The 25,416-nt window shown below is 42.5% G+C and overlaps 1 protein-coding gene across 2 annotated transcripts in view; it reads right to left on the reverse strand.

The window, feature by feature from the left end:
* ARAP3 (ArfGAP with RhoGAP domain, ankyrin repeat and PH domain 3) overlaps positions 1-25,416 on the reverse strand; it is an 83,176-nt gene that overhangs the window by 24,108 nt on the left and 33,652 nt on the right. For both annotated transcript variants that reach the window (XM_044274038.1, XM_044274037.1), the window contains exons 9-20: positions 22,938-23,044; positions 18,484-18,683; positions 13,468-13,553; positions 12,394-12,576; positions 11,895-12,045; positions 9,735-9,866; positions 8,501-8,654; positions 7,240-7,342; positions 6,955-7,153; positions 4,541-4,604; positions 3,808-3,971; positions 3,424-3,636 (exon numbers count right to left, since the gene is read on the reverse strand). In XM_044274038.1, the coding sequence (XP_044129973.1) occupies positions 3,424-3,636; positions 3,808-3,971; positions 4,541-4,604; positions 6,955-7,153; positions 7,240-7,342; positions 8,501-8,654; positions 9,735-9,866; positions 11,895-12,045; positions 12,394-12,576; positions 13,468-13,553; positions 18,484-18,683; positions 22,938-23,044 (1,756 nt within the window). The remainder of the gene's footprint in view (positions 1-3,423; positions 3,637-3,807; positions 3,972-4,540; positions 4,605-6,954; positions 7,154-7,239; positions 7,343-8,500; positions 8,655-9,734; positions 9,867-11,894; positions 12,046-12,393; positions 12,577-13,467; positions 13,554-18,483; positions 18,684-22,937; positions 23,045-25,416) is intronic.

The following is a 25,416-nucleotide window of genomic DNA, read 5'->3' on the forward strand; positions in this document are numbered from 1 at the left end:
CTCTGCACCACCCCCAGGAGTGATCATTTAAAGGCAATGGGTCACCAATTTTTTTTTCTGGCAGTTAAAACTAGATAGTGACACATACTGTATGTTTTTTTATATATTTTTATTTTTAAGTGTACATTTTTCTTCAGTTTTTTTTTAAATATGATTAATGGCCTCAGAGCAGACTGGCCGTAGAACCTACAGGTAAAATTCCCGGTGGGCTGATGCCCAGGGGACCACCTGAGCTCTCCTCACTGCCGCCAGCCAGAGAAGTAGTGGTCTAACACTCCCACAGTTAATTAATGCTGGGGGCATCAAACACTTATGTACTTGGCGGGCAGCTGCAGGTGCCCTCCTGACTCCTGAAATCAACTGTATTACTGCCCTGAGGCAACCAGTGTAGGAGGCTGTAATGGGGCAGCTGGCGCTGGCCAACACAGGGGGGAAGATTTCTGGGATACACTGTGGTATTTGGTTCTGCAGTATATTGTGCTGCACTGTGGTATTTGGCTCTGCTGGGGCGGTATTTTGTGCCACAATATAGTATTGCTGGCCGTACTTACTTGTATTGGCACTGCCTTCCTTTCAATTTGGACCAGGGTACAACATGGGACCACTAAGTTTTTTTTCTAGGGTCTCTTTAAAGGGGTTCTCCGAGAATTAAGAAAATGAAAATACTTAAATATTACTTTATTATAAATATATTCCCAAATACCTTTCATTAGTTAGAGTGGCTAGTTGTCTACGGAGCAATCACTAGGAGAAATAAAATGGCCGCCATCCTACCAGTACACACAAAACCTGTCCTAATCATACAGGAGGACAAGTTACTTCACAACACTGAGCTGAAGAGCTGCCTCATCCTCCTCTCTGCTCTGTGGAAATGGAAATGATGAGGAGACATGAAGTACAGAGAAGGAGGGTGGGGGGGGGGGGGGGGTAATGAATAGCAGCACTTGTATGCAGTCTCCATTACCACTGCTCCATATTACCACAGTCTGTCCTGTTCGTCCTCTCTGTACTTTATGTCTCCTCTGAACTAAATTCCCCAGAGATTAAGCTAAAGTTCTTATCAACTGTATTCAGGATAATAATCCCTGACAAGTAGGAGAGGAGGGTGAGGCATCTCTTTACCTCAGTGTTGTAACTTGTCCTCCTGTGTGATTAGGACAGGTTCTGTGTGTAGTGGTAGGACAGCGGCCAGTTTGTTTCCCTTGATGATTGCTCTGCCGACAAAACGAGGCATAAAATATAATGAAAGGTATTTGGAAATGTATTTATTATAAAGTAATATTTAAGTATTTTCAATTTCTTAATTCCCGGAGAAGCCCTTTAAGTTTCCCAGTCTGCCCCTGGGTAGCCATCTTGCCTGAGCTGTTAGTAAGAGCATTTAGAGAATTGCTTTACAACAGGCACCATGGGCAGGAAGGAGCTGACTCATTGGGGAAGATTTATCAAAACTGGTGGAAAGTAGACCTGGCTTGGTTGCCCATAGCAACCAATCCGGTTCCACCTTTCATTTTTCAGAGCTCCTTTGCTCTTTTTGATAAATCTCTCCCATTGACTTCTATGGAAGAGTTTTCTAGGCATGCTCTGTGACATGTGCAGAGACTGGAGGAGAAGAGGAGCAGGTAAGCTTTGCTATCATCTATTGTGAATGGTAGATCATGTGTTATCTGTATATATGGGGATATCTGTCATTGTAATCTTGCCTTTAATGATAAGCAGATAACCGCTGTAAAGTGATTTGTACAGACCAATAAGTGGTGCCTATGATTAGGCTTAGTGGCCAATGTGAAAACTGCAGGATTTATGGATTATTTTTAAATGTAGTAACATGAAAAAAAATCAAAAATTCTTCAAACTTGGTTTAACCATTTCCCTGACAAGGATGTATGTTATATGTCCTTGCAGGGTGTCAATTCAGTAGCCTGGTACATCTTTGATACTGATGGCCAGATTTCAGGCTGTGTAACAGTTAGGGCTCATGCACACAACATTATTTTGCATTCAGTATACTGGCTGTATTTTGAGTTCAGTATGCGGTACATATACTGAACCATTCATTTCAATGGTTCAGCAAAAAAAACTGAAGTGTCTCCATGTGCATTCTACTCTACTAATTCTCTCCCGATACAGCTGTCAGTGTCAGTGTATCTGCCGAGCAGCAGACCTTCTGTTTACATAAATAAAAATATAACCTAGCAGTTAATACACACAACCACCTTCATGCAACTTTGACCATTAACAAAAATTAGACAAAAATTTGAATTTTTAACTAAAATATGTATCTTCCTGCTGGGTACAGATTTCTCAGCGTTTCCGCACCAAATCCGCATGTTACTTGCAGAGTAAACAAAATGCAAAGTGTACATGAGATTTGTCGAATCTCATTCATTTTGCTGGTAATGTATTACTATGTGTATTTTCTGCATGAAAATCCACACAGAAAAAAATTTGCAAAATACAAAACGTGTGCAGGTGGCCTTACAGTTAGGGCTCATGCACATGACCGTTGGTGTTTTTGTAGTCTGCAAATTGTCGATCCACAAAACATGGATACCGGCCTTGTGTGTTCCGCATTTTGCTCTTAAAACGGACAAGAATAGGGCATGTTCTACTTTTTTGTGGAGCCACGGAGCGGACATACGGATGCATGTATAACACAATGTGCTGTCCTCATCTTTTGCAGCCCCATTGAAGTGAATGGTCCGCATCTGACCCGCAAAAAAATGTGGTTTGGGTGCAGACAAAAAACACGATTGTGGATGCGTGGACCCTTACAGAGAGGAGAGGGAAGGCTCTGTGGTTCTGTCTCCTTAGTATAGCTTGTCATCACTTCCTCCACTGCCCCCCCTCCTCCTCCACGCTGGCTGCTTTCTGCTGGAATAAATTGGGCTTCTGATTTATGCCAGGTCTTGTTTTAAAGCGGAACAAATCCAAGGCTCTGTTTCTAAGGGCTCTAACTGGTGATACATCTCGACCAGGACGGGAATCTACAGTATAAGGCCTCATGCACACGACTGTGTGGCTTTTTCAGTGTTTTACGGTCAATTTTTTATGGATCTGTTGTTCCGTTTTTTGTTTTCGTTGTGTTTCCTTTCCGTTTTTCCATATGCCATATACATTATACAGTAATTACATTAAAAAAATTGGGCCGGGCATAACATTTTCGATAGATGGTTCCGCAAAAACGCAACGGATACAGAAAACATATGGATGCATTTCCGTATGTATTCCGTTTTTTTTTGCGGACCCATTGACTTGAATAGAGCCAAGCAGCGTGATTTGTGGACAAGAATAGGACATGTTCTATCTTTTCACAGTATGGAAATACTGAAACGGAATGCAATAATAAAAAGGTGTTCATAGCCTTTAAAAAAAACTGCTGAAAGTCCTCACATAAGGTCACATTGTGACACGTTAGTACATTACCTGCTGCCTCTTTCCATTGTGGGTGAAGTTCTGTTGTAAAAATTGGATCATCCAACTCCCTGAAGAACCTCTTTAATACATCTGTGACATCTTCAATAAAGTTATCACTGATGCGCAATTTTACGTTTCGGGCATCTTTGCGGAACTCGTCCATCAGAAGCTTTATTCGAGACTTGGCACCGTTTTTACGATAAATTCCCTCATGACGAAGGCCTGTAGAGAGATTGTTGAAGGCTACAACTTTACATATATTTACATGGGTGGAGGGGTGGCAGTGGGAGGGCACTGTACAATTGGTTTCTTAATATGGGATCTCTCAACTTCTATATTCCTCAACATTTGAGGCATCTGTAGATGTTACATATAAACGTATAATGGACTTACCGTATTGGGTAAGGAAAGCAATGCAGCTGTCTACAATGATGGGAATGTCATTCCTACTGAGTTGCTGGTCTCGTAACATGTTGCCGCCACTGCATGCGGCTGCCTGGATATCGCTGCTCCAAGCTGAGAAGTCAGTACGTGTAATTCCTTGTAAGTACAGCGTCCTTAGGGGAGAAAGAAACATCTCTGTGTATAGGAAGGTACTGTTCTCCTTGTGGACGTCTTACAGGCAGTGCTGTCTGGGAAACGTATGCCAAATAGCTCTCCTCCAGAAAGAAGAAAATGGTCTGTTTACTGCCACCTATAGGTAGCTCCTCTTTAAACCAATGTCCAACCCATAATAAAGCCTTCAGACATGAGGATATCAACCAGACCAGGGGCACCATCTGTAGACTGTTTTACAGTTTCTGATCCCTATGAAAACAGCGTTGGGTTCTAGTTGGCTGGTTGAGATGCCTTTGAAGCAGTTATTGATTGGGCTGGGCAGTGGCTTACAGTGCAGCTACCTGTAGGTGGCACTATACAGAGTTTTCTTCCCCCTGGAGGAGTGATACTTGTATACAGTGTAAAGAATACCCTCTTTCCACAGTCACTGGCATTTTTTCTCATAATCTATGCTTATGGGATCACAGATTTCACAAGTGTAATGTTTATCTGCAGTTCTGGTTACTGGCCACTAGATGGCACATATTTCCAATGTAATATCAAGTTTACGCTTCAAAATAACATTTACCTTCCTTTCTCTACAAGAATTAAGACGTCTTTCTTTTCTGAATTTTCTGTGATTGGTGCCACAGCTGTAATAAGAAACAAATGAAAGATACGTTGATTATTGTGTTTAATAGATTGTATTGTATGTCAGGAAAATCCTTGCATGCTGTCATCCTCCCTCCACTACACATAAGATTTTCAGCAAGATATGTAAGATAAAGCTTAAAAAAGGAAAGGCATTTTTTTTTAAATTCCAAATAAAAGCAAGAACTGTCTACTGTGCTGGAGACAGGTCAAATGAACCATTGAGGACATTCTGTAGACGTACTGGTTTGGGTTAATGGCTAAAGATGTTTTACTTAAAAGGGATGGCCAGGTTTTTTGTATTTCTCCCACCTCACAGAGGTGTTACCTGTTCTTAAACCACTGTTTTACGGTTCTGTGGCTCCTGGGTTGTCTTCCCTGAACTTTCAGTGCACACCTGTCAACTTCCACATGGATGGGATCACTTGTCCTGCTGCAGCCAATGACTGGCCTCAATGGTAACATGTGACCAAGAAGTGATGTGCCACTAGGAGACACATCACGACTGAGGCCAGTCACTGGCTGCAGCAGCACATGTAATAGTGTCCACACGGTTCTGAACGGATACTATAACTGCAGTGAATACGGCTCTGAGCCACGATGCTGGAATGGTGTGGCAGAATGCAGGTAAGTATATATCTCTTCACAGTTACCGCTGAGAGGAAGAATAAATAAAAAAATCAAGTGAATGGGGCTGAGTGCAATACCAAGCAAATCTGCTATACAATGTACAGCGCTGTGCTTGGTAAGCTGCGAGAAGGCAGCGGCGCTCACAGGAGAACCAGTGTCTTCTGAAAACACCTGAACGACGGAGGTCCTGGGTGTCTGACCCCCACTGATCAGATACTGAGGATCTATCCTGAGGATGGGTCATCAGTTACAAAATCTCAGAAAACCCTTCTAATTTGCACACCTTTACTAATGAGCATTACCTGTAAATAAGTCTCCACCAGGTCTCTTCTATAAGAGCTGGTATTACAGTATTGTTTTGTAGATCAAAATAAGTGCACAATGTACCCCCACTAGCTGGAGCTTTATTACAGTGGGGCAGATTTACTAGGCCTGTCTAATATTTAGATGCAACTGACTTATCACACTGACTGATGCTGGATGATACATTTAGTTCATCTTTATACCACCTATTAACTGGCAAACTTTGCGCCAGAGGTTTGTGCCAGAATTCTGGCAGACATCGTCTCACATTTGTTAATGTCATTGAATCCAGACAGACACTTTGATAAACTGTGCAATTTGGTACATTTTTGGTGCAATATGGTACATCTACTTCTTGAGAAATTCTCTACACCTAGTTTGACAAGGGGGCGGGACTTACCAGAATGGGTGCGTGGCCTCACGGAAAAGGAGACATGGCCTGACATGCAGCGTTTAGCACCAAATTGTGCCACAATTCTAGCATAAAATTTGATTTCAAGTTAAGCCAATCAATAGTTGGTATGGAGTCAGAGAATAGTGTCTATCCCTGTGCCGCATTTATCATCCAGGCTGAGCCCCTGTTAAACAGTCTAAGGGTGGGTTCACACTAGCGTTAGGGATTCCGTTATGGCTTTCCGTTATAACATGGTTATAACGGAAAATAACAGAATGCCCAGGCAGAATGCAAAACAGTAGCCTTTAAAAGGCATTCCGTTTGCTTTCCGTCCTAATAGAAGTCTATGGGAAAGCATAACGGATCCGTCTAGGTCCTGCCAACAGGACTTTGTTTTCTGTCTTGCATAATGGGACCCAGACGGATCCGTTATGCTTCCCCATAGACTTCTATTAGGACGGAAAGCAAACGGAATGCCTTTTAAAGGCTACCGTTTTGCATTCCGTCAAAACACAATTCTATGGGCAACGCGTTTCAGACCTCAGAGAAATATGGGTCCTTCCTCATGACAAACGACAAATCGTTTGTCATGAGGAAGGACCCATATTTCTCTGAGGTCTGAAACGCGTTGACTGCTATTTGTACACCTGTATGGATTTTAAACTTGCTGGATTAAAGTTTTTCATTTTTTCACCGGAGAGAGCTGGATTTTCTTCTTTTTCTTAATGTCCCATCTTAAGCCACGTCGCTTTCTGACCCTTTTGACCGAAATGCTAGAAACATCTAAGAAACTTAATAAATGTGATGCATGGCATGTGTGCCAGAATTCTGGCTTATTTTGAGACAGAATTTGTGGTGCATATTCATTGGTAAATCTGCTCCATTGTTTTGTAAGTGAAAATAAGTACACAAAGTGACACCCCTAGGGGGCGCATTAGTCCGCTGTTTTGCAGAGCAACATAAGCGCACAGGTGGTGCTTTAGTGCATGTGTGACTGCTCAGCATCTGGTACCGATGAAACTTACTGAGTTCCTGTAGACTACGTAGGTTGACGCTATCTTCTGCTGCTCCTTGCTCCTCGGGACAGATGAAAAGGTGAGATTTTTGTAGCAGGAAGAAGCCTTCCATCCACTGGTCGGGATTCAGCATGGCCTTGTAACGCATTCTCCCCACACGCTGGAACTCGTACCCCAACAGGCAGTGACAGCTGATGGGAGTGAACCACTGAATAGACAGGAGAGCGTTGTCTGCCAAGTGCTCATCAAACTATCCACAGACTGACAGAAGTAACGCTGACATAATCCACTCACCTTCCCTATAGAGTTGGTCCAAGTCTGGAGGGTTTCGGCAGCATCGGTTCCAAATTGGTGAACTTTTTCTGATGTTAGGAAAATCTCAAAAGTGAAACGAAACCTAAAACACAAAAAGAAGTGAATATGAGGGGCATTGTAGAACTTTTTATTGTACAGCAGATTGCAATGATACTGATTTGATATCCTGTCCAAAATGGTAAAATTGCCACTTTATTTGAGTTATGGATTGGCTGTACAGGGAAATTACTACCACATGATTATAAAATATTCTTGATTATCAGACAGTTGTAGAAAAGTATAAAACTAAATTTTATGATAGATAGCCTTCAGAGAGAAAGCACAAGTGTCCATCTCCATTTAAAGTGGACCTGTCACCCCTCCTGACATGGCTGTTGTATTCCCATGTAATAACAATTCTGGAGCATCTATTCCTATGACTCTATGATGTGTCGTTCCTTTATTATTCCTACTAGAGGTTCATGAATTAATACCAGCAGTTTGCGTTAAAGGCCCATATGGGTGTTACCAGTTGGGTGAATGTCCCTGCACAGTCTGACCACTAACCAATCAGTGCTGTCAGTGTCAGAAACAAACCTCTGGTAACAGCCATCTGGACCTTCCCTGTGAACGGCTGGCAATTAATTCCTAACTTTTATAAGGAATAATAGACTAATGGTTTAATATAGAACTACTACTTGCATTCCACATCTAATAACAATTCTGGAGCACCCATACTTATGACTCTACCTTGTACCATTCGTATAATATTCCTTCTAAAATGAATTGATGCCAAACATTTACGGCATGGAGCAGGAAGGGGTTAAAGAAAAGTTTTTAACATACAGTGCTGTGACACTCACTGACAGCTAAAAGAAGGGTCTGAAAAGCGTTACAAAGAGCTCCCATCTGCTTTATGTTTTATAGCGGAAGACAAGTCAAAGTTGTGCAGGATATTGCGGCTAAATCCTATGTGAATTAGATAAAGCTGCAATTCCCTGCACCATCTCTACTAAGTAGACGGCGTGCAGGTAGATGGACCGCCACAGCGGTCACATAAGCGGTGCAGCGCCATCACACATCTTGTCACCAGGGCTTCCAAGGGTCTGAGTCCCACCACTCTGATACTGATGTCCTGTCCTGAGGATAGGCCACTAACAAACTAACCCTGGAAAACTCCTTCAAGGCAACTCCCAAGGTGAACCAATATTTTAACTTTCCTGTTCCATGCGTGATTGCACAACCTTGTCTAGGTCCATACCTTTCCACAGCTGCTGGGCTGTGCAACATGTCAACCTTATTTACCCCCAGACAGACAACTTCACATGGATCAATCCTTCCAATCTGTTCCGAGCTCTTGTCATTTTCATAAAATATGAGAGCTCTCTCCAGGACACACCACTGCTTGTGGAATTCTAAGGGCAGAAAAAATACATATTCTCAATACACCAAAACCTTTTATGTTTTTTTATGCGCATCACCTCTTAAGTAAATGGAAAAACAAGCGGAGGTTTATGACTGAAGTAAATCTACCCTGCGCTGTGTTCATCTGTTTTGCTTTGTTCTTTAGCTACAGATTCTCCTGGTCACACCTTTCTGAAGACTATAAATTTCCTATTGCTCCTCATGAGTAGAGATCATAGTCCTAGCTGTTTGGTAATTGTGGTCTTCAGTCATGAATCAGAGGGCTGAGGATGAACGGTGCTTTCTGAATTGAAATGCTAAGATAATCATTAAGTAATACTCATCAGTAACAACACTTTACATCTGTAGACATTATGCATTCTACAGTTTTTTTTTCTATATGTCGTAGAAAAGTTTAATAGCACAATAACATTATAATAATATTCTTAACAAATATACTTGGTAATTACAAAAATGTCAAAAACACGTATTTATGCCAAATTCTTATCAGTAATATAAGAACTGAGCTATAATGAGTGTTTATAATGTCAGAGAGCAGAGATAAGGAGCCAGTCATCACCTGGTCTGACGGAAAATCCACAGGCTTCTACTAGAGCATCTCAGCTCTGTACAGAGAAAATGGCTCCTTATTTTTAATAAAGACCAATTGAAAAAACTTTTTTTTTAGCTCATAAATGAGTACAATGCAATAAGAAGAAATTGCCCCCAAATGTGTACATCAGCTTTTAAAGAGCTTAAAGGAGGGAGAGGGGAAGAGAAAAATAAAAAGGGGAAAAAAGAGAGAACGACAAAAGAAAAAAAATCAGAGTCCTAGATGACCTCAGAGTGTCATATACCAATTCTCGGGCCAATAGGAGCCCTTTTGATTCATGTTGAATCGATTAGGCCAGAAATTGAATTTTTTTATTTATTAACCAAATGGGACAGAAAATTAATTTCAAGAAATTCGCTCATCTTTAGTATGGTACTGCAAAAGGAAAAACTATGAAAAATATTCTTAAAAATGTTTTCTAGGGATATTGAGTTATTCATTTCTGACAGAAGTGCCCCTTTATTACACTGTTCTTTACCATCCTTCATCTTCTTCGATGTGAATGTCTTGCTCACAACAGCGGCTTTGCTCAAGTACCCAGAATGCACCACAGGCTGCATGATCTCATCATAGACTCTTGATTGACTGTTGTCGTCTGGCTGTGTTCCCTCTAATGCAAAAGTAAAAGTGTAACATGTTTACAAGAGGTAAAATACAAGAAATGTGCTGATGTCATAAACATTCTGATGTGGGATAGCTATAATAAAATGGGTTAGTATCAAAATAGGAGGAGTATTTCATACCATTCAGTTTACAGCTATTTGGACTCAATGACTTGAATTCCCAGCTTTTTATTCAAAAAGTGGTTCTGCAGCAGGAAGAATGTGTACAGCAGGAATCAGCTACCTCCAGCACTCCAGCTGTTCTGAAACTACAACTCTCAGAATCCCGCTTTAACTTCTATGGCAGTTGCAAGAACAGCCGAGTAAGTGTGCATGCTGGGAGTTGTAGTTTCACAGCAGCTGGAGTGCCGAAGTTTGCTGATCCCTGGTGCTTAGGGTATTGCATTTTCTTCAAAACTGTTTAGGATTGACTGACTGACTGATTTGAAATTCCCCTTGACTATTTTGAAAGGAGTTCTGCAGCAGCTGTGGTATGTGTTCATTGATAGGTTGCTTTGCACCAGCTGTTGCAGAAGCTGATGAAAAAAGAAGTGGAAGCCTCGTGACAACAAATGCAAGGACTAATACAGGGGTGGGTTGTCCCCAAGTGGCTTGTGACCAGCTTGGAAACATGTCACCGATGAGGACAGTAATTGGCTGCTGTGGTGTACGTGACCATGTCCATGCAGAAGTTGATACACAGGAACCAGAATACCAGTGAAGAGAGGTAGGGAACCAGAATGCTGCGGTGGGGAGGTGGGGGGGTATGGATTTTTCTTCTGTATGTTAATTATATTATACATGCAGGGGCGGATTGGCCAGGGAAATTTCCCAGTGGGCCGATGCACAGGGGACTACCTGAGCAGTAGTTATTGGGGATGTATTTTGTGCTGCTGGCAGTAAATTGTGATGGACTGTGGTTTTTGGCTCTGTTGGGGTGATATAATGTGCCACAATATGGTATTGTTGACCTTGCCTTCCATCAATTTGGACCCGACTACAAAACAGGGCCACTTTGAGTATTTTTTCCAGGGCTACTTTAAGTTCCCAGTCCGCCCCTGCATACATGTAACAATGCGCCTACACATTGTTTCATATTTTGTTTATTTTTAGTTTGTTTTTCCAACGTAAAATGCTACATATAAAATACTAAGGCACTGCCATTGTATCTACAGTTCGCGATAATGTGGGATATGAGTCATTTTTATGAATCAGATGTGAATGATTTAATGCAGTCATAATTACATAGTATTCAAGTGGGTCACATGCTATGGGACATCCCCCTGTTGGCAGCATGTGGACAAGTACAATGAGCCCTTGTGTTTCGGAGGATTTACAGCATATAAAGGGGAGTTTATAACTGCATTGATTTCCCTTGTATGGGCATGAAATGATAAGAGCCGAAGCTATGCTACAGATTAAGGACAATATGCATTCTCTCATAAGTGACACTCATTGTTTGTGCTATTCTGCACACATCAAGCATTTATTATATGCAGTAATGCCTGCAAGGTATTTTCTATAGCATTCAGGTATCTCTGTAAGTATATACTGTACACAATCAATTTGCATGTATTCAAAGTAATACATTTGCTGCGATCCGAATTAGACTTAATATTTGGAATACATATCCGTTTAGCATTTGTTAATACAATTTTAACAAATATTTCCATCTACTGACAGTAAGAAGAGGTCTTGAAAACGGTGAAGTACACATATGTCCCTTAGGACACGGCCACACGGTCAGGTTTACTGATGCAGTTTTGAAAGCCAAAACGAAGAGTGAATAAAAAAAAATAGGAAGAGTCATATCTGTCCTTTACACTTTCTCTCCATTTATGTTTCACTTCTGATTTTGGCTTCCAAAACTGCATCAGGAAACCTGACCGTGTGGTCGTACCCTTAAAGCATATTTTTTTAAACCCCCTAAAAATTCACATTGTAAATATCAATGCTAATTCATGATGAAACGGCCTGTGGCTGCAAATCTCACTAAACATTCACAAGAGGTGAACGCACAGCACAGATCTCATTACCATTTAGGCTGTAGGTGCTCGCCTTCCAAGTCTCCGCTGATTGTAGGGAGAGGGTAGAGCTGTCTATGGGATCAGCAGTGGATTCAGCATCAGAGAAAAACTGCATCACCGTCTTCAGCAGGTTAGGTCCTGTGACAGCAGTACAGAGCACCTGGAAAAAATGACAAACTATGTAAGTCACCATAAGTCTAAATAAAATTTTGTGGACACCACATCATATCAGTCCCTTTCCTACGTCTAGAGGAATTAATGACACCACAGCACATCTGCAGTCTATTGGCAGCTTAGCACAGGCGGAAGAAGGAGGGCATAATAATCAACAATGTCACTAATGTCATACAGGGTCTGCTGCTGGATCCTACACTAAATATTTAGGACAGTCAAGAAGTAAAGATGATGGTGGCGGTGGCCCCAGGTCCACTGTCCTTTGGCCTTTCCTATCATCCACCACTGCCTGTTAAAATTTCTATTGTGGGTGACCTTTAGTTCGGGTAAATACCTTGAGTATTTCCTCCTGTGTACTGTAATGAGGGTGAGGACTTCTGTATTTCCCTTCACGGTACTTGTGTGCTATGAAGTCTCGTCTGTGTTCTATGCAGTCGTCTGGATGAAGAACCTCTGACGGTGGCACACGTGCTGCCCAGAATCGGTTGGCTCGATCATTCCCCAGGATAATAAATAGCTGTGAATGTTAACAAACATATTCAATTATAAATATAGAAATCCAAATATACTTAAAGGGGTTGTCCAGCTTTGAAACAATTTTAGGCAGCCCCCCTCCCTACTGGACCTACGGAGGGAAGCATAGTTACCTGCTCCCCAGTGCTCAGTTTCGGTTTCTTTGGTCCAGAGTGCTCCGATCACTATGTTTCAACTTCTGGGATGGACGGGGTTCACATGTGCTAATGAAGCCAATTATTGGCTGCAGCAGTGACATGTTCCCCAAGCAGCATGTGACTCAATGACAGTGCCACTTGGGGAACACATCATCACTGTGGCCAGTACGGTAGTTAGCCGCAGTAGCACGCTTGACTCCCATCCATGCTGGAAGTTAACAAGAGGAGACCGGTGGACAATGGAAGCTGAAACTGAGCAATGGGGAGAATGTACGTATGCTTCCCTCCACAGGTCCAGCAGGGAGGAGGGGTGTCCAAAAATTTCAGAGGTGGACCACCCTGTTAAGGTGACTATACAGATTAGATAAATGTCAGTTAAAATCGCTGACTTCAGTGAGACTAGCCAGTCATCTAATTTGTGTGTGGCCTACTAAAGCTCCTTGATGAGCACTGTATGCTGGATCTATGGTATGAGAGTATTGCAGGAGGGTCCGGTGTCTGCTCCCAGTACTAGTACTCATCTGAAGAACCCTAAGACTTAGGACTTCACATTTACTATATATATATATATATGTATTGACTAATAAAGTCAACGATATGTTTGACATCAAATTGTCTATGGTCCGAGGGCAGCAGATCTGATTAAACAAAGCCATAGTATGAGAGCTGATTCCCAATGACTCCCTACTGCTTTTAAGTTGTACTCATCGCAATCTCTAACCAGAGACATGTCCCACCTGCACAATCTCATTGCTCCAGATGCTGATGTCTAGTTTCAGACTCTGCACTTTGGAGATATTTGTTCCCAGACTTCTGTGCAGACCTGTAGAGCAAAAACAAGATGTGAAACTTGAAAAAAAGACTGTACAGCAGCTGGAATGATCAGACAAGTCTGACTATGACTAAGACACAGTGTTAAGAAAAATTCCATATATATATATATATATATATATATATATAGATAGATAGAGAGAGAGAGAGAGAGAGAGAGAGAGAGAACTGAATTACACTCGATACTAGAACCTACACCAAAGTTTAATTTTCACTGAAGGCTCTTTGGACACCAGTCACCTATATTTATGATGCTTGTTCCTCTAAAGCCAATTCTTACCCTGGGTTCACACCTGAGCATTTTACAGCGCGTTCAAACGCGCTGTAAAACGCTTAAGACATGAAAACCAATGCTTCCCTATGGGAAGGGTTCACACATGGGCGTTTTACAGCGCGTACGAACGCGCTGTAAAACGCCCGACGCTCAAACAAGTACTTGAGCTTCTTTGGGGCGTTTTGACGCGCGTTTGTGGCCATAGGACACTGCAGTCAATGACACAAATGCACGTCAAACGCGCGTTTACTATTACAAAAACGCGCATAAAAACGCGCGACAAAAACGTGCGTAAAACGCGCGTTTGAGGAACGCTCAGGTGTGAACCCAGGGTTAGGCTAGTTTCACACTAGCGTTCGGCTGTCCGCTCGTGAGCTCCGTTTGAAGGGGCTCACGAGCGGACCCGAACGCTTCCGTCCAGCCCTGATGCAGTCTGAATGGATGCGGATCCGCTCAGACTGCATCAGTCTGGCGGCGTTCAGCCTCCGCTCCGCTCAGCAGGCGGACACCTGAACGCTGCCGTGCGGAGGCGTGCGGATCCGTCCAGACTTACAATGTAAGTCAATGGGGACGGATCCGTTTGAAGATGCCACAATATGGCTCAATCTTCAAACGTCCCCCATTGACTTTCAATGTAAAAGTCTGGACGGATCCGCTCAGGCTAATTTCACACTTAGCTTTTTTTTTGCCAATATAATGCAGACGGATCCGTTCTGAACGGAGCCTCCGTCTGCATTAATATGATCGGATCCGTTCAGAACGGATCCGATCGAACGCTTGTGTGAAAGTAGCCTAAGCTATATCTGTAAAGAATAAATCAAGGCAACTGGACTTACTGTAGATTTCTTGAAAACGTTTCACTCGTTCTTCCAACGAGCTTTCTCAATTCTGAGTGACTGTACAATAATTCTCTGGGAATAAATATGTAACTAAATCAACATCTGGTAATTATACCCAGCATGGGGTCAGAGGTCATTATACCCAGCATGGGGTGAAAGGTGTTGATTCAATTATCCTAATTGGAGTCAGTAGGTGATAATTCCCAGAAAAAGGTGTCAAGACAGCATTGTATGTGGCAGACAATAGATGTCTAACCCCCTTACCTTTATTCAAGCTTGGCTTCTCAATTTTTACGTAGCTGGCCTCCTTTACCCCTTGTTTGTACCAATCGGCCTCCTTATCCAAAACACGTACTTGATTGTCTTCAAAGGTGTGACCTGTTTCTTTTAGATGTAAGTACACGGCTGAATCTTGACCAGAGGTTTTGGCTCTTCTATGCTGATGTAGTGGTTGTTTTGAAGCCAAGCTTGAATAGAGGTGGGGGGGTTAGACATCTATTGTCTGCCACATACAATGCTGTCTTGACACCTTTTTCTGGGAGGTCATTATCATCTACTGACTCGAATTAGGATAATGGAATCAACACCTTTCACCCCATGCTGGGTATAATGACCTCTGACCCCATGCTGGGTATAATTACCAGATGTTGATTCAGCTACATATTTATTCCCAGAGAATTCTTGTACAGTCACTCAGAATTGAGAAAGCTCGTTGGAAGAACGAGTGAAACGTTTTCAAGAAATCTACAGTAAGTCCAGTTGCCTTGATTTATTCTTTACAGATATACCACTAAAGAGACACAGTCCAGTCTGGTACTTAAAGGGAACCCGAATTAGCTATGCAATTATAACTGCCCACAATATCTCCCGACCCCACCTCCTGCAGCTTAATTGATTGAGCCTGCGTGGGATCTAATGAGACCTCGGAATAATGCTCCCTGTCTGAGAGAACATCAATCAAGATGGAGGAGGTGGGGGTCGGATGGGGAAACCTTGACCCGAAGGAGTAAAACACCGGCCTCCTTGACTTGAACAGACATTTCCATACAGCAGAAATAAGATTAAAAGTGCATTTTCAGCACATTTACTACTTAGAATACGCAACAACATCTTCCAGAGCTCTATAAAGAGCAGTAATAAGGTACAATGGGCAGTTAAAATTGCATATCAGAGATGGCAGGTTCCCTTTAAGGATTCATTTTTTCCTTTTCTGCATTTCAAAAGCCTTAACTTTCATATTTTTTGACATATCTGTATAAAGACTTGTTTTTGCAGGACAAGTTGTATTTTTTTAATGGCATCATTTTAGACTAGATCTAATGTATAACTTTTATAAATTGAACCAGGTTGGGGGGTGATAAGGGGAGAGACAAAGCCCCCTATCTCTTACCACTTACATGCTGTGGCATCTAAGGAGTTATACTTAAAGGATCTGAGTTCATTTCAATCCTGGCAGTGAGATCACGGTGCCAGATGTATAACAGAGCTAGCTCCGGCATGTAATTGCACAGGTACAGCTTTTGAGCCTGCAACATAACAGTGCCGTATGCTTAAAGGGTTTGTCCCATGAAAAATATTCTACAGTTTTTAAACCATCACCTTGTTCTGAATACTTTTGTAATTGCATTTAATTAAAAAGTTAGTATAGCCACTGAGTTATTCAATCAAATATACAGACGTGGACAAAATTGTTGGTACCCTTTGGTCAATGAAAGAAAAAGTCACAATGGTCACAGAAATAACTTTAATCTGACAAAAGTAATAATAAATTAAAATTCTATAAATGTTAACCAATGAAAGTCAGACATTGTTTTTCAACCATGCTTCAACAGAATTATGTAAAAAAATAAACTCATGAAACAGGCATGGACAAAAATGATGGTACCCCTAGAAAACACAGAACATAATGTGACCAAAGGGACATGTTAATTCAAGGTGTGTCCACTAATTAGCATCACAGGTGTCTACAACCTTGTAATCAGCCATTGGGCCTATATATATGGCTCCAGGTAATCACTGTGTTGTTTGGTGATATGGTGTGTACCACACTCGACATGGACCAGAGGAAGCAAAGGAAAGAGCTGTCTCAAGAGATCAGAAAGAAAATTATAGACAAGCATGTTAAAGGTAAAGGCTATAAGACCATCTCCAAGCAACTAGATGTTCCTGTGAGTACAGTTGCACATATTATTCATAAGTTTAAGATCCATGGGACTGTAGCCAACCTCCCTGGACGTGGCCGCAGGAGGAAAATTGATGACAAATCTAAGAGACGGATAATCCGAATGGTAACAAAAGAGCCTAGAAAGACTTCTAAAGAGATTCAAGGTGAACTTCATGCTCAAGGAACATCAGTGTCAGATCGCACCATCCGTCGTTGTTTGAGCCAAAGTGGACTACATGGGAGACGACCAAGGAGGACACCATTGTTGAAAACGAATCATAAAAAAGCAAGACTGGAATATGCCAAACTACATGTTGACAAGCCACAAAGCTTCTGGGAGAATGTCCTGTGGACAGATGAGACAAAAATCGAAGTTTTTGCCAAGGCACATCAGCTGTATGTTCACAGACGAAAAAATGAAGCATATCAAGAAAAGAACACTGTCCCTACTGTGAAACATGGAGGAGGCTCTGTTATGTTCTGGGGCTGCTTTGCTGCGTCTGGCACAGGGTGTCTTGAATCTGTGCAGGGTACAATGAAATCTCAAGACTATCAAGGAATTCTAGAGAGAAATGTACTAGCCAGTGTCAGAAAGCTTGGTCTCAGTCGCAGGTCATGGGTCTTGCAACAGGACAATGACCCAAAACACACCGCTAAAAACACCCAAGAATGGCTAAGAGGAAAAAATTGGACTATTCTAAAGTGGCCTTCTATGAGCCCTGACCTCAATCCTATTGAGCATCTTTGGAAGGAGCTGAAACATGCAGTCTGGAAAAGGCACCCTTCAAACCGGACACAACTGGAGCAGTTTGCTCATGAGGAGTGGGCCAAAATACCTGCTGAGAGGTGCAGATGTCTCATTGACAGTTACAGGAAGCGTTTGATTGCAGTGATTGCCTCAAAAGGTTGCGCAACAAAATATTAAGTTAGGGGTACCATCATTTTTGTCCATGCCTGTTTCATGAGTTTATTTTTTTACATAATTCTGTTGAAGCATGGTTGAAAAACAATGTCTGACTTTCATTGGTTAACATTTATAGAATTTTAATTTATTATTACTTTTGTCAGATTAAAGTTATTTCTGTGACCATTGTGACTTTTTCTTTCATTGACCAAAGGGTACCAACAATTTTGTCCACGTCTGTATCTGTATAGCGCCACCTACAGTTTTTTTTTTCTTATTTCTTTGACCTGCTCACTGAGAAGGGCACACATGCTCAGTTTTAATTTTCAACTGCTTCCTGAGCTGTGATAGGCAGAGCATGGACACGCCCCCTAAGCTGTGATAGGGAGAGCATGGACACTCCCCCTGAGCTGCAGGAGAAAAGACACTCCCCTTGATCTGCAAGCTTGATATAAATCTATCAGAGAAATGAATGGAGAGATCTTTGGACCCAGGTGAGGTGCAGGGCTGGTTCTAGGGCAGGGCTTTTGTCAGAAAGAGATTGTCATTTACTATATGACATCTGATTTTCATTTTTTACATCAGTCATGGGATAATCCCTTTAAGTTGCTTCACAAGAACTAGGTACTTGACGAGAGGTAATAGTATGGCGTAGGGCAGAAAGCATTAAACATAAAAAACATTTTCAGTTTCTAGTATTATAATGCATGTCACTCAGCGCTTGCACAGTCCTGCACCGACCTGCACACTGCTTGCATATGATAACACACAGATTTATGGAGGCCCAATCAGGATTGCAGGCTTTGCAGTCAGCACAGGTCTTGTTGGTTTTATTGGACCAAATCTTCTCAGCCACCTCGTAGTCTGAGAGTGATTCAGATATACATTCCAGCAGGGCCTCCATCCACTCCTTCTTCTCCCTGTCAGATTCTGCAGTGAAGCTGGAAACAAATGGAAACTGTAAATTATTACAAACTCATAAATTTACATTTAAATATATAAACACAGTCTTCTATTGTATATTGATGTCAGCCAATCACTAGCCTCAGGGCAGTGGAGCAGGAACGACAGGCCCCCAGACAGGTGAAGTTTTTTTTTTCAATTGGTCACAGGTTATGACCATTGGGACTGTTGGTTCCTAGGCCAGACAACCACTTTAAAAGGGTTGGCCCATGTCACACATTGTGGCATATCACTAGGATATGCCACCATCAGATAGGCACAGGTCCCACCTCTGGGACCCACCTCTGGGACCCACTCCTTTGTCTAAAACAGGGCACCCAAAGTGAATGAAGGTGCAAGAGCAGCCACCCTCCATGCACTTCTATGGGGTGCTAAAAATAGCTGCCCGTCGGTTCGGCTATTTCCGGAGCTCCTATAGAGTTGAATTAAAAGGTAGGTGCACTTGCGCTGTGTGCTCTCGGTTCACTTTTTCATTTGCTCTGCTGTTTTCGCAACTCCCATAGAAGTGCATGGAGAGTATGCAGCAGTTGCACATTGCAATCTCCTTCACCTATCTGACATTGGTGGCATATCCTAGTGATATGCCACCAGTGTGTGAGATAAGCTTCATGCAAAGGTGCAGATAAACCATACTGTACAGTGCTTTGCAAAAAGTATTCACTCCCTTGACTTTTTTCGTGTTTTAGTGCCTCACAACCTGGAATTAACATGGATTGTTTGAGGATTTGCATCATTTAATTTACAGAACATGCCCAATACTATGAAGATTTTTTTTATTGTGAAGCAAACAACAAAGCGGACAAATTAACAGAAAAGGTCAATGTGCATAACTATTCACCCCCCTAAAGTCAATACTCTGTAGAGCCATCTTTTGCGGCAATCACAGCTCCAAGTCGCTTTGGATAAGTCTCTATGAGCTTGCCACATCTTACCACTGGGATTTTTGCTCATTCCTCCTTGCAAAACTGCTCCAGCTCCTTCAAGTTGGATGTTTGTGCTTGTGAACAGCAATCTTTAAGTCTGACCACAGATTTTCTATTGGATTGAGATCTGGGCTTTGACTAGGCCATTCCAACACATTTACATGTTTCCCCTTAAACCACTCAAGTGTTGCTATAGCGGTGTGTTTGGGGTCATTGTCCTGCTGGAAGGCGAACCTCCATCCTAGCCTCAAATCATGCACAGAGTGGTACAGGTTTTGCTCAAGAATATCCTTGCATTTAGAACCATCCATCTTTCCCTCAACTCTGACCAGTTTCCCAGTCCTGGCTGATGAAATACATAATGGTGTTCTTTGGGTGATGTGATGTGTTGGGTTTGCGCCAGACATCGCGTTTTCTTTGGTGGCCGAAAAGTTACATTTTAGTCTCATCAGACCGGAGCACCTTCCTCCATACATTTTGGGGGTCTCCCACATGTCTTTTCGCAAACTCACAATGTGCCTTATTGTTTTTTGCTGAAAGTAATGGCTTTCTTCTGGCCATAAAACCTAACTCTATGGAGCGTATGGCTTATTGTCGTCCTATGTACAGACACTCCAGTCTCTGCTGTGGAACTCTGCAGCTCCCCCAGGGTTACCTTAGGTCTCTGTGCTGCCTCTCTGATAAATGCCCTCATTGCCTGGTCCGTGAGATTTGGTGGGAGGCCATCTTTTGGCAGATTTGCTGTTGTTCCATGTTCTTTCCATTTGGTTATGATAGCTCCTGGGGATCATCAAAGATTTGGATCTTTTTTTATAACCTAACCCTGACTTATACTTCTCAACAACATTGTCCTTTATTAGTTTGGAGAATTCCTTGGTCTTCATGGCAGTGTTTGCTTAGTGATGCCTCTTGCTTAGGGTACTTTTGCACTGGCGTTTTTCTTTTTCGGCATAGAGTTACGTCCTAGGGGCTCTATACCGGAAAATAACTGATCAGTTTTATCCCCATGCATTTTGAATGGAGAGCAATCCGTTCAGGTTGCATCAGGATGTCTTCAGTTCATTCTTTTTGACTGTTCAGGATGGAGATAATACCGCAGCATGCTGCAGTTTTATCTCCGGCCCAAAAAAATGAACACTTTCCTGAATGCCGGATCCGGTATTTTTTTTCCATAGGAGTGTATTAGTGTCGGATCTGGCATTAAAAATACAGCTGAATAAGGGTCTGAAAGTACCCTTAGGTATTACAGCCTCTGGAGAAAGGTGTGTATATATAATGACAGATCATGTGACACTTAGGCCCCTTTCACACGGGCGAGTTTTCCGTGCAGGTACGATCCGTGCGGCGAACGTATGGCACCCGCACTAAATCCTGACCCATTCATTTCTATGGGGCTGTGCACATGAGCGTTGTTTTTAACGCATCACTTGTGCGTTCAGTTGAAATCGCAGCATGCTCTATATTGTCCGATTTTGACGTGACGCAGGCCCCATAGAAATGAATGGGGTGTGTGAAAATCGGATGGCATCCGCAAGCAAGTACGGATGCCGTGCGATTTGCACGCACGGTTGCTAGGAGACGATCGGGATGGAGACCCGATCATTATTATTTTCCCTTATAACATGGTTATAAGGGAAAATAATAGCATTCTGAATACAGAATGCATAGTAAACCAGCGCTAGAGGGGTTAAAAAAATAAAATAATAATTTAACTCACCTTAGTCCACTTGATCGCGAAGCTGGCATCTCCTTGTGTCTCCTCTGCGCTGAGCGGCTGAACAGGACCTGGGGTGAGCTGCTCCATTAAATACAGGTTAAGGACCTTCGATGGCGTCACTCCGGTCATCACATGGTCTTTTACCATGGTGAATCACCATGGTAAAAGATCATGTGACGTACCATGTGATGACCAGAGTGACGTCATCGAAGGTCCTTAACCTGTATTTAATGGAGCAGCTCACCCCAGGTCCTGTTCAGCGCAGAGGAGACACAAGGAGATGCCAGCTTCGCGATCAAGTGGACTAAGGTGAGTTAAATTATTTTTTATTTATTTTTTAACCCCTCTAGCGCTGGTTTACTATGCATTCTGTATTCAGAATGCTATTATTTCCCCTTATAACCATGTTATAAGGGAAAATAATACAATCTTCAGAACATCAATCCCAAGCCCGAACTTCTATGAAGAAGTTCGGGTTTGGGTACCAAACATGCGCAATTTTTCTCACGCAAGTGCAACGCATGACAATGTTTTGCACTCGCGCAGGAAAATCGCGCATTTTCCCGCAACGCACCCGGCTCTTATCCGGGCAAAAAAACTGACGCCCGTGTGAAAGAGGCCTTAGGGCTCTTGCACACAAACATTTTATTTTTAGTTTACCTTCCGTTCTTTGCATTCCGTATACGGACTGTATACGGAATCATTGATTTCAGTGAATCCGCAACAAAAAAAGGTAATGCCTTCCGTTTCCGTATTTCCATTTTGTTCAAAGATAGAACATGTCCTATTATTGTCCGCATAATGGACAAGGATAGTACTGTTCTACAAAAAACGGAATGCACACCAACGTCATCCGTATTTTTTGCGGATCTGTTTTTTGCGGACTGCAAAATACTTAGAAAGCCATACGGTCATGTGCAAGAGGCCTTAGATTGCACACAGGGGGACAACATTTCACTAATTATGTATGTGACTTCTGAAGGTAACTGGTTGCACCAGAGCTTTTTATGGGCTTCCTAACACAGGGGGTGAATACATACGCACATGCCAATTTTCTGTTTTCTATTTCTAAACAATAGTTTTATTTATATATTTTTCTCATTTCACTTCACCAACTTAGACTATTGTGTACTGATCCATCAAATAAAATTCAGATTAACAAAACATTGAACTTAAGGCTGTAATGTGACAAAACACGAAAAAAGACAAGGGGGTGAATACTTTTGCAAGGCACTGCACCTCTACAATTTCATGCTGAGGCTTACAGAGGTTTTCTCCTGTAGAAACCCTACTTCTATGGGATAATATCTTAGACATATGGCGGGGTTCCTGTGGCTCCATATACTTGTAATAACCTTAGTGTAACATTTCCTACATATGAAAATTGCTAGGACTAATATAACTTGAACACATGGGTCTCATTTGTCAAAATAGTCAATTAAAAGTGGGCCTGCTTGTCCACAGCAACCAATTACAGTGCTGCTTTTATTTTTCCAGAGAAGTGTAAGAAATAAAAGCTGAGCTCTGGTTACTATGGGCACCAAGGCAAATCTTTTTTTAGACAAATGAGGACCAAATACTTTCCATATTACCTGAAAGTTTTTTGTGGCGTGATCAACTCAAAGGTCTTGTTGCGCCCATCTCGGATGGTGGAACCATTCATTTCAATCACAAACATTCCAATGCCCATTTTGAAAAACTGCAAGGGAAAATCAAAAACAATCGTGATTTCAGTTTTCTATGTAAACGAGATGCATTAGAGCTAAATTTGTTGTTTCACGGTTTATTTTTTGAGCCTTGATGCTTAAAGAAGTTGTGCAAGAATGGGGGATTTATGGCAACCCCAAACCCCTTCCTCCAACTTGGCTGGACCTATAAAGGGAAGATTACTCACCGGCTTCCTGGAGCTGCCTCTCCACTCCTTCTCCCGGGCTGCAATGCTCCACTGGGCTCCCTCACTGTAAACATCTAGATTGACATCGCTGCAGCCAATCACTGGTCACAGAAGAGACCTGATCACCTTGCATCATGTGTGGCCAGCGACTGGCTGCAGCGATGTCAAACCAGATGTTTATAGTGGAGCATCTCAGACCTCGAGGAGAAGGAGCTGGGAGCCAGCGCTGGGAAGCAGGTAAGTAAACTAAATGAGGGGCTCTGCCAAAAAACACCCCTATCCTTGCACAACCCCTTAAAAGTGTCCCTGCAATTTGGGAAAACTTTTGACATGTCAGTGACATATCCCCAAAAATTTATTGGTGAGGGTACAAACACTGATGCAACATGAATATGGGGGTAGCACAACGGGGAGGAGGATGGGAGTGAGAATGGCGACAAAGGAGATTGTAGTTCCCAGATGCATTTGCTCACATAACACTTTTCTACATTCCAATCTAGCCTAGGGGTGCAAATCCTCACAATCTGTCACATTGGTATGAATGGGTGCCAGAAGCCTTTTTGCCCACTGTGAAGTCCAGAAGCTATAAACCCGTGGTACCTCCACAGTCTACTTTCAGTCATCCACTTTCTCAATAGTTCTTTTCTACTCTCAGTCTTGTGGGTTCTCTGGAGTCCTCCCTGGGTCCCAAATGCTGACTGTGTATGCCACAGAACTGCAGATACCTGAAAGCTGTTCACACTTGAACCAACTTCCTGTAACACACTCACTCCACAGGGAAGAGTCAAATCTAGGGGTTAGGACTTGCCCTTCCCTGGAGACTATCTCCAGAGGATGGAAAATAACCATATGATTCAGCCTTAGGGCTCATGCACACGACCGTTGTTGTTTTGCGGTCCATTTTTCACAGATCCGTTGCTCCGTATATAAGATTTTTTTTTCTCCGATTTAAGTCCTCTTCCGTTCCGTTATTCCACAAAACATATCTGTATGGTTTCCGTATGCCATCTGTTTTTTTGCGGATCGGAAACGGAAACAGTAACTTATTAATCACCAAACACATGAGCAATATGGGCTGGGCATAGCATTTTTACAGTATGGATCTGCAAAATATGGATGACATACGGATGTGTTCCGTGTGCGTTCCGTATTTTTTGCGGACCCATTGACTTGAATGGGGCCTCGGACCGTGATTTGCAGGCAATAATAGGACATGCACTACTTTTTTGCAGAACGGAAATACGAAAACGGAATTAAAGTGAATGGTTCCGCATACAGTCTGCAAAAAAACGAAAATACGTTCATGTGCTTGAGCCCTTAGACCTCTTGCACACGACCGTATGGCTTTTTCTGTATTTTGCGGTCCGCCAAAAATATGGATGACGTCCGCGTGCAGTATGTTTTTTGTGGAACAGCTGGCTCCTGATAGAACAGTACTATCCTTGTCCATTATGCGGACAATAATAGGACACGCAAAAAACGGAACGTAAACGGTAAAAAAAAGTTTGTGTGCAAGAGGCCTAAATATTACATTTACTACAACGATTGTAGAGCAATACACTTCACGCAGTTTGCACTGGCAGTCTACCATACATGATGCTAAATTCAGCACTTGGTCATGTTGCATCATGATCTTGGATTTCTCCACTGCAGTTTTTTAAACAAGGACTTGGTGCCTAAGGGCTCTTTCACACTTGCGTTCTTTTCTTCCGGCATAGAGTTCTGTCGTCGGGGCTCTATGCCGGAAGAATCCTGATCAGTTTTATCCTAATGCATTCTGAATGGAGAGAAATCCGTTCAGGATGCATCAGGATGTCTTCAGTTCCGGACCAGAACTTTTTTGGCCGGAGAAAATACCGCAGCATGCTGCGCTTTTTGCTCCGGACAAAAATCCTGAACACTTGCCGCAAGGCCGGATCTGGAATGAATGCCCATTGAAAGGCATTGATCCGGATCCGGCCTTAAGCTAAACGTCGTTTCGGCGCATTGCCGGATCCGACGTTTAGCTTTTTCTGAATGGTTACCATGGCTGCCAGGATGCTGAAGTCCTGGCAGCCATGGTAAAGTGTAGTGGGGAGCAGTATACTTACCGTCCGTGCGGCTCCCGGGGCGCTCCAGAGTGACGTCAGGGCACCCCAAGCGCATAGATGACGTGATTGCATGGACAGGTGATCCCC

The sequence above is a fragment of the Bufo gargarizans genome, unplaced genomic scaffold (genome assembly GCF_014858855.1).
Source record: "Bufo gargarizans isolate SCDJY-AF-19 unplaced genomic scaffold, ASM1485885v1 original_scaffold_1406_pilon, whole genome shotgun sequence".
Lineage (NCBI taxonomy): Eukaryota > Metazoa > Chordata > Amphibia > Anura > Bufonidae > Bufo > Bufo gargarizans.